General features: G+C 48.6%; 1 protein-coding gene across 1 annotated transcript in view; it reads left to right on the forward strand.

Annotated features, from left to right (window-relative positions):
* DNAH9 (dynein axonemal heavy chain 9) overlaps window positions 1-14875 on the forward strand; it is a 420192-nt gene that overhangs the window by 52664 nt on the left and 352653 nt on the right. The window contains exons 11-15 of the mRNA XM_065415313.1: window positions 213-281; window positions 2972-3098; window positions 4925-5180; window positions 8135-8376; window positions 9780-9915. Of these exons, the coding sequence (XP_065271385.1) occupies window positions 213-281; window positions 2972-3098; window positions 4925-5180; window positions 8135-8376; window positions 9780-9915 (830 nt within the window). The remainder of the gene's footprint in view (window positions 1-212; window positions 282-2971; window positions 3099-4924; window positions 5181-8134; window positions 8377-9779; window positions 9916-14875) is intronic.

The raw sequence follows: 14875 nt of genomic DNA on the forward strand, positions 1-14875 counted from the left end.
TATGCAGAACAAAGACAGTCCCTGCCCTGAAGAGTTCAAATACACTCAGATTTAATCTTAACTGAAGGCACAGGTATAGAATCTAAAACTCCAGGATTGGTAAAATGGCACCTGCCCATGGCATGAAATGCTCTTAAAAAATGTGTTTTGAAACAAGGAGGTAATCTACAGTTTCCATCCATTGTGTAACACTGCCTCTGTTCCACTGATAGCTTCCTGGAGTCCCCTGAAGGAAAAAGAATGATACAGAAGTACAAAGACATGGTACAGCTGCTAGAAAGGTAAGTCTGTTCACTTAGCCCGATCTTATATAAGGGGTTGATGCAGCTGCACATCACTGGGGTATCCAAAGGCTCCTGTTGACTCCAGTGGGCGCTGGAGCAGAGCCCTAGCTTCCAGCCAATGTCTTACTTTATAGCTTGCATTAAGCACATGTAATCTCTAAATCTGATGCCTTTGGTTTTGTTTTTCTGTGATTAGAAGCATTGTATTATTTTGCTCTGCATTGGCTTGTTTTCCGGAGGTTTTCACTTGGCAGGTGTGTATCACAGAATCGCTTTCTGATGTTAATCAGCTAATGGGAAATACAGGGCTAGCCTCCTTGGAGGATCTCTCCTGATACAGACTTATTAGAAGAGCTGGCTCCTAAATGGATGATGAAAAAGGTAGATGTTTTAATTACAACATGAAATCAATGTAGTGAAGAATCCCAATAAGACCCTTCAGAACGGATGCAGTGAGTGTGGATCTCTTGACAATGTTTCCCATCACTGCTCTGCCATGGTAGCACTGTTGAGTCCACTCCAGTGTACAGGTAGCAGACATTACGTTCTCCTCTTAGGGTACGTCCAGACTACCCGCCATATCAGCGGGTAGCGATCGATTTATCGGGGATCGATATATCGCGTCTCGTTAAGACGCGATATATCGATCCCCGAACGTGCTCCCCGTCGATTCCGGAACTCCACTGGAGCGAGCGGCGGTAGCGGAGTCAATGGGGGAGCCACGGCCGTCGATCCCGCGCCGTGCGGACCCCAGGTAAATCGATCTAAGCTACTTCGACTTCATCTACGCTATTCACATAGCTGAAGTTGCGTATCTTAGATCGATCCCCCCCCCCCCCGCAGTGTAGACCAGCCCTTAGACACTGAACACACACAATGTCTCATTAGCCTGGCCCAGTCCTTCACGCGTTATTGTCTAGCTAGTGACAGATTCCCAAGTCCTGGGATTGTGCAAATAAAACCAGGTGTGCACACCTGCCATGTTTACCTTCCAGACAGATGGGACGGGCATAGCAACTTCCCAGATAACTGAGGACTAGAAATTCAGCCATGTGGAAAAACATCCTCTTACCAGCTTCCCAAAACTCAAAATACCTTGTGGTTTTGCCCCAGTTGTGGAGTGATTCCCACACAAATTAATTTTAACTATTATGGGTAAAAAACTGCTATTTTTCTGCAAAAATTGTGACTTTTCATGTGGGGCAAGTATATGAAGATTTGCTGTTTGTTACTAGGGTGAAATTTCACCATTTAAAAATGTGTTAATTGACAATGCAATTAACTGAGACTCCAGCCTTGGCCAAATTAAGAAGTTCTCACTGGTGGAACGCTCATTCCATCAAGGTGCCACCCACCATGCTCCAAGCTTCTAGGCCAAACCTTGGTTTGGTGGTGAAAGGAGGAGGAAGAAACTTTAGAATTACAGCCTCCCTTTGATGTCTTGGGAATGCTGCAGGAGTCTCCTTGGGGCCAGAGAGCATGTGCAGTACAGCCTAGCAGAAGCTGAAGTGCTTCTATAAACTTTCAGTAGGTGTGCAAACTGCACATACACAAATGATGAGACTGTATGGCATATAATTTGGCATAATCTAGATAGAGTTTCATGGGGACCGTGAAAAGCAGCTGTCTGGCTTCAGGACTACCTGCCTGCCAGATTTCAGTGTCCTACTCCTAATTGCTGAGGTGCTAGAAATGTTCAAATAATGGTTCAACGATGCCAGCTGTCATGATGTGGGATAGAACTCTCAAAAAAGTCCAGGATCCCAAGTCCTTATTTCAAAAGCAACTTAAATGTTTAGGAGCCTAAGTCCCATTGGTTTCAAAGAAACGTAGAGTACGGCTACACTTTGAGCTGGGGATGTGATTCCCAGCTCAAGGAGACATACCGGCACATGCTAAAATAGGAGTGTAGCCATGGCTGCGCGAGTGGTGGGAGTAGGGTGACCAGACAGCAAATGTGAAAAATCGGCACAGGGGGTGGGGGGTAATAGGAGCCTATATAAGAAAAAGACCCCAAAATTGGGACTGTCCCTATAAAATCGGGACATCTGGTCATCCTAGGTGGGAGGGGCTAGCCGTGTGCATGCCTACCTAGCGCTTCTGATGGGATTGTACTCAGGGAGGCTAGCTCATCCCACCATTCACATCGTCGTGGCTACTCTGCTGTTTTTGCTCATTCAGAACTAGTGCATGTAAGTCTACTTGAGCTGGGAATTATACCCCCAGCTCAAAGTGTAGACATACCCATAGGCTCCTAAGTGCCCCAGAGCCAGATTTGCACAGGTATTAGGTACCTAAAGTTGCAGATAGGCACCTAGTGGGATTGTCAATAGTGACATTGATTGTAGTTAAACACCCAACATCCTTAGGCATTTTTGAAAATCCCACCAGGCACCGATCTGCAGCTTTGAAAATCTGGTGCTGAGGCACTTTTGAAAATGAGACTTAGTCTCCTAAATCACTCAGGTGCTTTTGAAAATCTTACCTGAAATCTTTGACTTTCTGATTTGCATTTTCCCCAGTTTCCTCATGCATGTATTTGCGGGTTTGGTCTTTGTGGAGATGCTGTGGGATATTTTGTTCTTAAAATGCATTCATATTTCTGAGTTGTGAAGTAGATTTATCGTTCATTCAGACCTGCCTCTTTGGCTGGCTGGCAGATGCCTGATGAATGTTGTCTCTGTCAGGTATCAGGAGAAGCTCTATAAGGATTGGTCCCAGACAGTGTCCGAAAAATCACAGTACAACCTCACCCAGCCAGTTATCAGACGAGATCCAGAGACCAAGCTGATCGCAGTCAATTTTGATCCACAGGTAAAATATGAAGTTAATTAATCTCACTGCAAGACTCTTCCTTGATATGCACATTGCACCCTGTCACATGACTGTATTTCACTGGGGCTACCCTGGGCTCAAGACAGTTCAAGAAAATGCGTTGGACCCGCTCTGCTAAAAGTGCATTCCCAGCACCATGCAGCATATTCCCTGACAGACAACTTGGATTTACTCTCCTCCTCCTGGGCCATGTCTCCTGTTAAATATCACATTCAGAGTGAAACCTTCCAGTGGAAATTCCTGTGTACCTCACACACAAATCCTAATTCAGCTGTTTTGGAGCCTGCATGCTTCATACTGTAAGAACTCACTGTCCCTATGTTAGGGTGACCTGTTTCTTCAGTGGTACAAAACAGGATATATCCTTGGGGATGGATTCAACAGAAAATCCAGGCAGGGTCCATGAAGCACAAAAAGGGGCTCTGGCTCTGATGTATTTTTAGTTGGGGGTAGGGGAAAGAGGATTTTGTTTACAGGGAGGGCTGAGTTTTTGTTGAATCTGGCCATGTGGCTAAGCAGAGATTTTTGGTTCTGCTCCCTCCGTACATTCACAGTTGTATCTGCTGGTAAAAAAACTCAGTTTTTATCATTGGTTTTCTGATATTCCCATTAGCATCACAGAGCCCACAGAGCCCAAAGGGGGGAGCGCGAGTCCATTCCTTTTTGTGCATCATCAAGAAACTTGTTTGCTAAGTTCCAGTGAGTTACACCTGTACAAATTCTCTGAAGGTGAGAAGGTTGCACAGATGTCACCGGCTTGATGTTTGAGAAGGAAAAAGCCCAGCACGGCTTTCAGGGGCTGCAAGGAATTTGCTGGGATGGCAGCTAGAAAAAACATCTTTCTACTTGTTCTCGAAGCACATTGGTATAGAGATTCGTGGGAGACATTCAGCATGGTGCCTTGTGAGTCACTTGTCGGATAAGAGCTCCCCTATAAGTAAAAAGCCACCCCAAAATTATTGCTTTTGAAAACTATAAAATGTTCAGAATTAGAAAAGTGGCAGCTAATAGAGAGAAGGTGAGTCCCCAGACTGCAGTTCTGTAGGTGTCATCAGAAGAAACAATGAATCCATGGAGTCCACTCACCACTAGGGTACCTCCTCCTGGCTGCTCGGGGGATTAATTTTTTCCAGGTGCTGCACCCCCTCTGGCAGTCTATTCACCTGTCCTGTCTCGCCCTGTGGCCCCTTTCGCTCCAGGAGCTGCAACTTCTTCTTCGTTACTCAACCCACTGGCCAGGTCACTATGGTCCTCCCCTTCTGGGGTATCAAAGTCGTCCTGGGCAAACTGTCCCAGGCAGTCCGCTCTCCACTGTCTGGTCTGCACCACTTCCCCAGTGGCTGGCAGGGGAACCAGGGCCCGCCCTCTACTCCAGGTTCCAGCTCAGGGGCTCTCTAGTCAGCAGCAAAAGTCTGTTCTATCCTGGCCCTTACTGGCTTTTCCCTGAGCCTTGCCATAACTTCTGGCTCTTTCCCCTTCTCTGAGTTTGCCAGTCACACAACTGCCTCCTCCCAGGAGAACTGTAGGCTACTTGCCTCTATTGCTCCAAATACATCTCCCTTCTCCCAGTGAGTGACTCCAGACTACTCTGCAGCCTCCTGCTGCCCTCAGCTCCTGGGCTTTATATAGGTCCCTCCGCTTTCTGTCTAGCTGAGCCTCATTTAATCAATCCCTGCTCCCTGGCTCCTCCTCCAAGTGCAGCCTGGGCAGTTAATTGGCCCACCTGGCCACCTTAACCCCTTCAGGCCCTGTGTAGGGGTGGCCACCCCATCACAATGAGTCTGTCTGCACTGGTTGTTTTCTAGCTGATTTCAGTGCTCAGGGAAGTGAGTTATCTGGAGGCAAACCAGGTGGAGAGCATCCCCGAGACAGCAGCAGAAATCTACTCCTCCAAGGAGTCGTACCGGCAGCTGGTGGCTAACTTGGAGCTGATGGTAAATGCGTACAATAAGATCCTGAGGACAGTCCTCGAGGTGGAATACCCTCTGGTACAGAGGCAACTGCAGGATATTGACTCCAGGCTGAAAGAGGCAGAAGAGACACTGAACTGGAAGACAGAAGGTAAGTCCACAAACCCACTGATTGGGGAGGTGCAGGTGAGTCATGCAGACTGCCGTCCTGCTCCTCAGCTGGGATTCTGAGGTCAGATGTGTTCATGGACATGTGCTCACATTCCTCCGCTATGGCCATCCGTTCCCCTCTTGGGCACCGTGGCTTCTGGAGGAGGAGGAGGAGGAGGAGCTGGGACTGATCTGGAGACTGATAGATTTGTGTTTAAGGACATTTAAAAGCTCATGAGAAAAGCAATGTTACTATTGGAGGAGGTCCGTTTTACGGGCTGTTGTCACTGACCTCTTTAATTTGCTAAATGTAAAGCAGTTTGGTGGCTGAAACACAAGAAAAGCAAGACCCTGCTGTATGCTCTCCCCAGTGCTGATAACCATGGCTATGGGGAGGTGCTGCTTTCGGGGATACCAGAGTGGTGATTTCTGGGGTGGTTGGTCACTCTCCCAATGGTGCTCTGACACCAGAATGGAAAGTGATCAAACCCCTCTAGAGCCAGGAAGGCCTGTGCAGCGCTGATGCCTGATTATTCCCAGGAAAGGTCACTGCAGCAAATAGATTTTTTTTCTAGAAGAGTGAAATAAAGAGTGCGATTAATAATGCACAGGCTGTTCATATGCACCATTACCTCAGGATGCTTTTACCTGGGTTCTTACCTCATTAATTTTAAGTGCAAATAGAACAGTTTCCTGGTGGTGAATATTCCCATTTGAAAGTGAACTGGTGGAAGATGCCCTTTGGTTTCCTTCCAAAAATCCATGGGGTGACCAGAAGCACTTTTGCTCTTATGACTGCAAAGCAGAACCACCTTTTGGGGATGATCAGGTGCTGAGAAATTGCCTCGCTTCAGACAGAACATAAAGCCTGGGATGGGGCTTCTTCCCCATGTCAGCCCCTGAGTCACCTGCCTCTAAACGCAAGCACTTGCTGATGACAGGGAGGGAGAAGCCCACATGCTGGGCATTCCATGTGCTGGCGGCAGTGGTGGTGGCCAGAGGGCCTCATGGGGCAAATCCAGCCCCACTTCCGGGGCTGTGCAGGATCCCCTGGCAGCAGAACTGGCTCTAGGGTTGCCAGGTGTCTGGTTTTCAACCGGAACGCCCGGTCAAAAAGGGACCCTGGCAGCTCTGGTCAGCACCGCTGATCAGGCCATTAAAAGTCTGGTTGGCAGCACTGCTGGTGCAGCGGGGCTGGCAGGCTCCCTGCTCGGCTCTGCGCAGCTCCCAGAGGGACATGCCGGTCACTTCTGGGAGTCACCTAAGGTAAGCGCCACCCGGAGCCTGCGCCCCAACACCCTCCCTCACCCAAGCCCCAAGCCTGGAGCCCCCCCTCACTCTGAACCCCTCATTTCTGGCCCCACCCCAGAGCCAGCACCCCAGCCCTGAGCCCATACCCCTTCCCACAACCCAACCCTCTGTCCCAGCCCAGAGCCCCCTCCCAAACTTCACCCCCACCCTCAACCCTCGGCCCCAACCCCCAGCCCACAGCCCCCTCCTGTGCCCTGAACCCCTCATTTCTGGCCCCACCTGGAGCCTGCACTCCCAGCCCAGAGCCCATATCCCTTTCCATACCCCAGCCCCCTGTCTCAGCCTGGAGCCCCCTCCCAAACTCCAGATCCCTCGGCCCCACCCCCAAGCCCAGAGCCCCCTCCTGCATCTCAAACCGATCATCCCTGGCCCCTCCCCAGAGCCTGCACCCCCAGCCGGAGCCCTCACCCCCTACCGCACCTCAACCCACTGCCTCACGCCAGAGCCTTCTCCCACACTCCAAACCCCTTGTTTCCAGCCTGGAGCCCCCTCCTGCACCCCAAGCCCCTTGTCCCCGGCCCCACCCGAGAGCCCACAACCCCTCTCACATCCCATCCCCAGTCCGGTGAAAATGAGTGAGTGAGGGTGGGAGAGCGAGTGACGGAGGGAGGGGGGATGGAGTGAGTGGGGGTGGGGCCTCGGAGAAGGGATGGGGCAGAGGTGGGGCCTTGGGGCAGGGGGCGGGCAAGGGTGTTCAGTTTTCTGTGATTAGAAAGTTGGGTATCCTAACTGGCTCCTCTGTGCGAGGGATGGGAGAGGGGAGAATTTTGAGGGGCTGTGACGTGGGCAGGAGGGTGCACAGCAAGTGTGAGCCTGGGGAGGGCAGCGTTGGGGTAGGAGAACCATTGTTAAGCCTGTTCTCCCCTGTACATCTGGCCTGGCCTCCCGGCTCTGGGGTTTGCCCTGTCTTTGATACTTCAGTGACACCCTGCACACAGAAGATACTCTGTCCCCCATGCCTCACTGCTTCTCCAGCAGAGCTCTGGTCAGGGGGGCATTCCCACTCCTGGGAAGCAGGGCCTGTGGGCCTGGCTGGAACATGGACAGCGCTGTTGGCAGAAACCAGGGGTAGCAGGGTGCCTTTATTGTGAGTTCTTGGGGGGGAGAAAAGAATTAGGGAAAGGCCAGGGGAGACCAATGACCCTCTTGCTTGTGACAAGAGGCTTGGTGGTGTCTGGCATTCAGGACTAGCTCTGCCCCACATTGGGACCTGTGCAGTGGTAATGGTGGACTCGTGTGACCATAAGGGAAATTCAGAAGCATTTCCTAACAGAATCCAAACTGAGAATATGGGCAAGCCCAGGTGAATTGCTATGAAAATGCTGAGGCAGTGTCTTGACTAGGAGCACTTCGCTAGTAGAGTGACACCTGTCTATGGTATAAGCTAAGCACTCCTGGAGTGGATGCAGCTTGTATCAGCAAAGCTGCACTTCAATTGGTACTGCTTATTCCAATGCCCCACATGAAACAAGCTATGCCAGTAAAAGTGCAGCTTCTGCCGGCACAGCTGTGTCTACACTAGGGGCTTCCACCGGCACAGCTGTGTCAGGCAGGGATCACACCTCTTTTCACGCACGTAGCTATGCCGGCAGAAGTCTGTAGCATTGACAGAGCCTGAGCAAACCCTCTTTATTTGTTGAAAAGGCCTGTGGGAGCACATCTCCACGGTGATCGAGAGCGTTCATGACCTTGAGCGAAGGATCCAGAAAGCCAAGGACAATGTCGAGGAGATTCAGAGCATCATGAGGTCGTGGGTCTCACCAATTTTTGAGAGGAAAGATGGAAAAAGGGAAAACGTGCTCAGTCTGGAGGACCGGCCTGAACGGCTAGAAAAGCGCTACAACCTCATCAAAGAGTCGGGGCTGAGAATCCATGCACTGGTGAAGGTGAAGAGAGTATTGGCATAGCTTTACTGTGCTACAGAGCAGATAGAGAATGCTGCTGGGGGCTATTGGTTGTCCATAGAGCCTGCTTCTCTTCGCACTAAATTTCTAGTATTCATGATTCTGGAGAAAAGTTTGAGTAAAGACCAAAATCCAGAAGGCAAATGTAAAGAATCTCATGATTTTTCAGCCATTCTCATGATTGTGGGGAGCCTGACTCCTGGTTTTGGATGCTTAGTGTTGGCAATACTGCAGTCGGTTTTATGCCCCCGTCCGCTCAGTGAGCATGTGGCTCCACAACCCCCAATCCATCATTTCCATTGCCTTCCCGAATTCTGCCTTCACTTGCACTCCAAGCATTAAAAGCAGTAACAATAAACATACAATAAGCAGAGTTTGTTCTGGGGTCAGAATTTCTGTTGGCACCTGGTGATTAGATTTCAGAGCAGGAACTTTAAATGATTTTATGGCTCAGGGAGGAGGCTCACATTTCAAGTGTCAAATCAACTCCGATTTAGCTACTAAATTAATGCAAGTGGAACAGCCCCATCTCCTTCTGGCAAGTCTGCTGAAAGACAGTCCAAAGTCTTTGTTCTGCTTTTCTAACTGTTACATTTTCTATTACTCTGAATCTCTATGTAGTGCTGTTGAGCTGTTTAATCAACTGTTTGACTTGCACATTTTGAATTATTTCCCTAGAATTTGTAATTGCAGTTCCCAGAACCAGAATAGTCTCTGCTCCTTTGACCAGAGGAGGTTGCCTACATTTTGGTTTTAGTCCATTGGTTAAAGTGCTAGCAGGAGACTTGAGGTTTAATTCCCTGCTCTGCCACAGACTTCCCGTGTGACCTTGGTCAAATCACTTAGGCCATGTCTACACTAGAGACCTTACATCGTGTTTTTGTCTTTTATCATTTTTCTGTGTGAGTTCATTGGAGAGTAGAGTGATTGTCTGACTTCACCCACATAGTTGTTATTGGGGCATGTAATGCACTGGATGATGTTGTGATGGGCGTGTGTAGGACCCAGGTATCCTGAAAGGTGTGTCGGGGGTGGGGTGTGACAGTGCAGTCAGACAGAATCACCCCTGTGAGGCAGGGCAGTACTATTAGCCCCATCATACAGATGGGAACTCTGGTCCAGAGAGACTAAATGATTTATTCAAGGTCACACAAAAGTCTGTGTTAGGGGAGGGAACAGAACCCAGGGCTCCTGTGTGCTAGGTTAGCACCTTCACTGCTAGACCATCCTTCCTATCTGCTCTCTATCTTCCTAAATGCTATCAACCTGCTTAATCTCTCTGTATTAATTTGTATCAGTTGTTTTAATAATAGTCCAGTGGGTCATTCTACCATGAGACGAATTCAGTCTGGCTGTATTTGAAGGTGACTTCCATTTTTTTTCAGGAAAACCTGAGTCTGTTCGCCGCAGACCCCACCTCCGAAGTTTGGAAAGCGTACGTTGATTATGTAGATGAAATGATCTTGGATGGATTCTTTAATGCTATTGAGTGCTCCCTCAAATACCTCCTGGAAAACACAGGTAACTGAGCTGTCCTTTCTTAGGCCAGGGTGGTTTCCCCTCTCTGCTGTCAGCAAGGTTTCCATTGCTTGTGTGTAGCCGGAATGTCCTGACCTGCTGCCCACGGCTAGGCGGTGTTTGTGTCTGGGCAGAAGGGAGGCAGCTGGACAAGGAGTGCAGTTTTGCTGTGCAGCAAGAGCAGGAGTCATTGTGTGCTGAGCTGCCCTGTCAGAGCTCCTGGGGATGGCTCCAGGCTGTATTGAGAGTCTCTCCATGTACGTGGTTTCTGTTAGCTCCAGGTATGCTGACACTGCCACATAACACCCACGGCTGGCCCATGTCAGTGACTCAGACTCGCGGGGCTCAGGCTGCAGGACTATAAGATTGCTCTATAGCTATTCAGGCTTGGCATTCGGCCCGAGGCAGCTGACATGGGCCAGCTGCAGGTGTTTAATTGCAGCGTAGCATATCCTTCGAGACCCTAAGAGACCCAGGCATGACCAGGCTGTGGTTCCCATCTGGAGGAACACAGCACAGAGGGAGGAAGGGTAATAGCACTCTGTTGCCTGATTTCTGTTCCACACTCTTCCTGGAGGCCAGTAGATGCTCTTTTTCTGTCTGCCTCTGTGCTTACACTGGCACTGTACCATTGGCATCACCATGGGCTGGCTAGTCGCAGCAAGTGTTTGAGAAGCCCATTAACATGTGGAGCCCTCACATAAACTGAGTGGAGGCAGGTAAATCTGTGGAGCAGATCAGTGCTAACAGGCTGGGTGTGGAGAGCACCACAACAAATATTAACGAGATGATGGACAATGTAATTTAGAGTGGTGATCCCAGCTCTGCTGAGTGGTGCTGGCACCAGTTAGAGCCTCTCTCCCATCTGCAAAGGACCCAGGCATTGCGTGACACCCTCTTCCACATCCAGGAGTGGCTCAAGGGCCCAATTTGTGACTGATCAAATGGCATAAGAGACCTGGCCCACAAGGAGGACTGGTTTCAGTCACCCAACCCAGGGCCTGTGCTAGACAGAGATGACACCAGTAAAGTGTATTTCTTCTGCCTGCTATGAACATATGGTGACTTCTGTTCATCTCTTCACAGCGTTTGCCATTCCAGGTACTTTCCTCCCTGTGATTAATAAGGGACCATTAGATCATCTTTTCTAACCTCCTGCATAATGCAGGCCATTATATTTCATCCAGTCACCCCTGTATTGAACCCAGTAACTTGTGTTTGGCTAAAGCATCTCTTACAGCCTGAATCTGAAGAGATGGAGAATCCACCGCTTCCCTGGGTGGTTTGTTCCAAAGGTTAATCACCCTTACTGTTAAAATAAGGTGCCTTATTTCTAATTGGACTTTGTCTGGCTTCTGCTTCCAGCCATTGGTTCTTGTTCTGCCTTTCTCCGCCTGATTAAAGAGCCCTTAAGTACCCGGTATTTCCTTCCCGTGAGGGCACTTCTGTACTGTAATCTAGTCACTTCTCAGTTTTCTTTTTGGTAAACTAAAAGTCTGAGCTCTCTGTCTCTCACTGCACGGCATTTTCTTCAGGCCTCAAATCATTTATGTGGCTCTTTTCTGCACCCTCTCCAATTGTTCAACATCCTTTTAAAAATGTGGACACCAGAACCGGATACTGTATTCCCGTATTGGTCTTATCAGTGCCGTATGCAGAAGTAAAAATCATCTTCCTACTCCTACGTGCTACTGCCCTGTTTATACATCCAAGGATCGCATGAACAATTTTTGCAACAGCATCACACTAGGAACTCATGTTCAGTTGCTTGTGCATCATGACCCCTGAATCCTTTCAGTGTTACTCTGTTCCAGGATGCAGTCCCCGCATTGAGCAGGGATGGCTGCATTCCTTGTTCCTAGATGTGCAAGCTTGCATTTGGCTGTATTAAAACACAGTTTGTTTGAATGGGCCCTATTTTTCAAGTGATTCAGATCACTCTGTATTTTTGCACTGTCCTCATTATTCTTTACCACATTGCCAGGCTTTGTGTCATCCACAAATGTTATTAGCAATGATTTTATATTTATTTCCAGATTGTTGATGAAAATGTGGAACAGCATCAGACCTAGTATCAATCCCCGCAGAGCCCCACTAGAAACACCCCCATTCAGTGGGGGTTCCCTACTGCTTTTTGAGATCGGTCTGTTAGCTAGTCCTTAACCACATCACGGGTGCTCTCCTGATGTTGTATAGTGCAAATTTTTAAATCCAAATGGCGTGTGGTACTAAGTCAAACGTCTTATAAAAGTCTAGGAATGTCAAAGTCTACTCAAAAAAGCGACAAAGAGTCCTATGGCACCTTATAGACTAACAGACGTATTGGAGCATAAGCTTTCGTGGGTGAATACCCACTTCATCAGATGCAAGTCTACTCAGTTACCTTGATCAGCCAAACTTGTAATCTCATCAAAGAGTGAAATTAGATTTGTTTGACTTGAAGAATTTTCCATAAAACCATGTTGACTGGCATTAAGTATATTCCTATCCTTTAATTCTTTATCAATTGAATCCTGTATAATCTTTTCCATTACTTTGCCCAAGCTTGATGTCAGGCTAACCGGCGTATGGTTGCCCCAGTCATCCCAATTGCCCTTTTCGGATTTTGACACAACATTAGCACTCTGCCAGTCTTCTCAAATTTCCCCCGTGTTCCAATATTTATTTAAGATTAATGTCAGTGGGCCAGAGATCTCCTCATCTTACTCTTTTCAGACTTCTAGGTGCAAGTTATCTGAGCCTACTGATTTAAAAATATTTATCCCTAGTAGGTGTTTCTTAACATCCTCCTTAGTTACTAATTGGCTGGTAAATTCTTCATCATCCTCATTTGATATGAGTACATCATCCTGCTTTTTTCCAAGTACAGAACAACATTTCTGCCTTTTCTGCATCATTAATAATTTTACCATCACCTTCTAGTACAGTAACTCTCACTTTAAGTCGTCCCGGTTAATGTTGTTTCGTTGTTACATTGCTGATCAATTAGGGAACATGCTCATTTAAAGTTGTGCAATGCTCCACTCTTGCGTTGTTTGGCTGCCTGCTTTCTCCACAGCTGGCAGTCTCCCTACGCCCCCCGCTCCCCACAGCACCTCCCGCCCGCCGGCAGACCCTGCGGATCAGCGCCTTCCCCCTCCATCCCCCTCCTCCCCCCCTCCTCCTGCCCGCGGCAATCAGCCGGCTTGCGGAGTTTCGGGGGCAGGAGGGAGGGGGGAGGAGCGAGGACTCAGCATGCAGGCTCCCCCTCCCTCCCCTGCCTCCCGAACACTGCAAGCCAGCTGATTGCCCTGGGCGGGGGGGGGGGGGGGGAAGGGAGGGGAAGCCTGTGCGCCTAGTCCTCGCTCCTCTCCCCTCCCTCCTGCCCCCTAAACACCGCAAGCCAGCTGATTGCCCCAGGCAGGAGGGAGGGGGGAGGAGCAAGGACTCAGTGTGCAGTCTCCCCCTCCCTCCCCTGCCTCCTGCTGGCAATCAGCTGGCTTGCGGTGTTTAGAAGGGAGGGGAAGGAGGGGAGAGGAGCGAGGACGCAGCCTGGGAAGTAAAGGGGGAGGAGGGGGAAGGGGAGAAGAGGCAGGTCAAGGATGGGGGCTTGGGGGAAGGGGTGAGTGGGCAGGCTGAGGCTTGAGTCCCTCCTCCTCCCCCACCCCGCCCTGGTGCTTGCAGAGGTAGGGGAAGCTGCCGCTGCTGCGCAACGTGTTTCTCCTAGCCTACAGCACCTTCAGCCTCCTTGCCTGCCTCATCTCCAGTGCCAGTGCGCTGTGCCTGTGTGGGGTAAGGCAGGGGCACCTCCCAACTATAGTACTGTACTGTATGTACAGTATGTTTGTAAACACACAGCATGTGCACACTACTCCCCCGCAGCGTAGTATTAAATCGCTTGCTTAAAATTGTTTAAAATGTATATAATGCCTTTTCTCTGGCAAAAAAAAATTTCCCTGGAACCTAACCCCCCCTATTTACATTAATTCTTATGGAGAAATTGGATTTGCTTAACATTGTTTCACTTAAAGTTGCATTTTTCAGGCACATAACTACAAGTGAGGAGTTACTGTAATGAGTCTATGCCATTGTTAGGATTTCTTTTGTTCCTGATATACTTATTAAAAAACCTCCTTTTTGTCCTTGGTCTTTCCAGCCATGGATTTTTTCCCTGATGTCTTTAGTTTCCCTTATCAATATTCTACACTTCATAACTTGTAATTTATACTAATTGCTATATATTTGCTTTTTTACATTTGTTATTTGTTGCTTTTTTATTACTAATTGCTGCCATCATCACTTCATCACTGAAGAGGATGGGCTTTTAGCCACAGTTTTGTGAAACTTTTCTTGATTGTGGAACCTAATGAACTCTTTTTTTAAGAACGCCCAATTTTCATTCACATTTTTCTGTCTAAATGTTTTCTTCCAGTCAGTTTCACTTTTAAATTTTCTCAGCATGGGGAAATTAGGTGTTTTGAAACATCAGGTATTCATTTTACTGGTTGGAACTGTCCTCTGTTTGCCCAGAATGCATGTAATCAGGTCATGATCACTGGTCCTTGGGAAACCACCAACTTCCAGTTCAGTGATTCATTTATCTTTATCCTTTATATCGATGTTCAAAATAGAGTTACATCATGTTGGGATCAATACTTCTTGAGTAGAAACTCCAGTGATGTTTCACTACTGGCTGCAAGAGACCTTCATCATATATCTCTCCAGCTGAAGTCCCCTGGCACAGAAGTGCTGTTCCAGTGCACCCCTTTGTGGCTGGATGTGGTGATGTGGCAGTTCCGCCTCAGTTTCCCCACAAAAATCATCAACCTACTCAGCCCCAGAGAGCCCAGCCCCTTGAAAGTATTTAATCCCTTCTGGGGTAACAGAGTCCCTTAGTCCAAATCCAATAAATGCACTGAGCAAAAGAATCCTCAGTCCAGCTGGGCTCTGCCTCATGCCCCTTCCATGCAGGCAGCCCCCCCTC

This window comes from Emys orbicularis, chromosome 13, assembly GCF_028017835.1.
Source record: "Emys orbicularis isolate rEmyOrb1 chromosome 13, rEmyOrb1.hap1, whole genome shotgun sequence".
Classification (NCBI taxonomy): Eukaryota; Metazoa; Chordata; order Testudines; family Emydidae; genus Emys; species Emys orbicularis.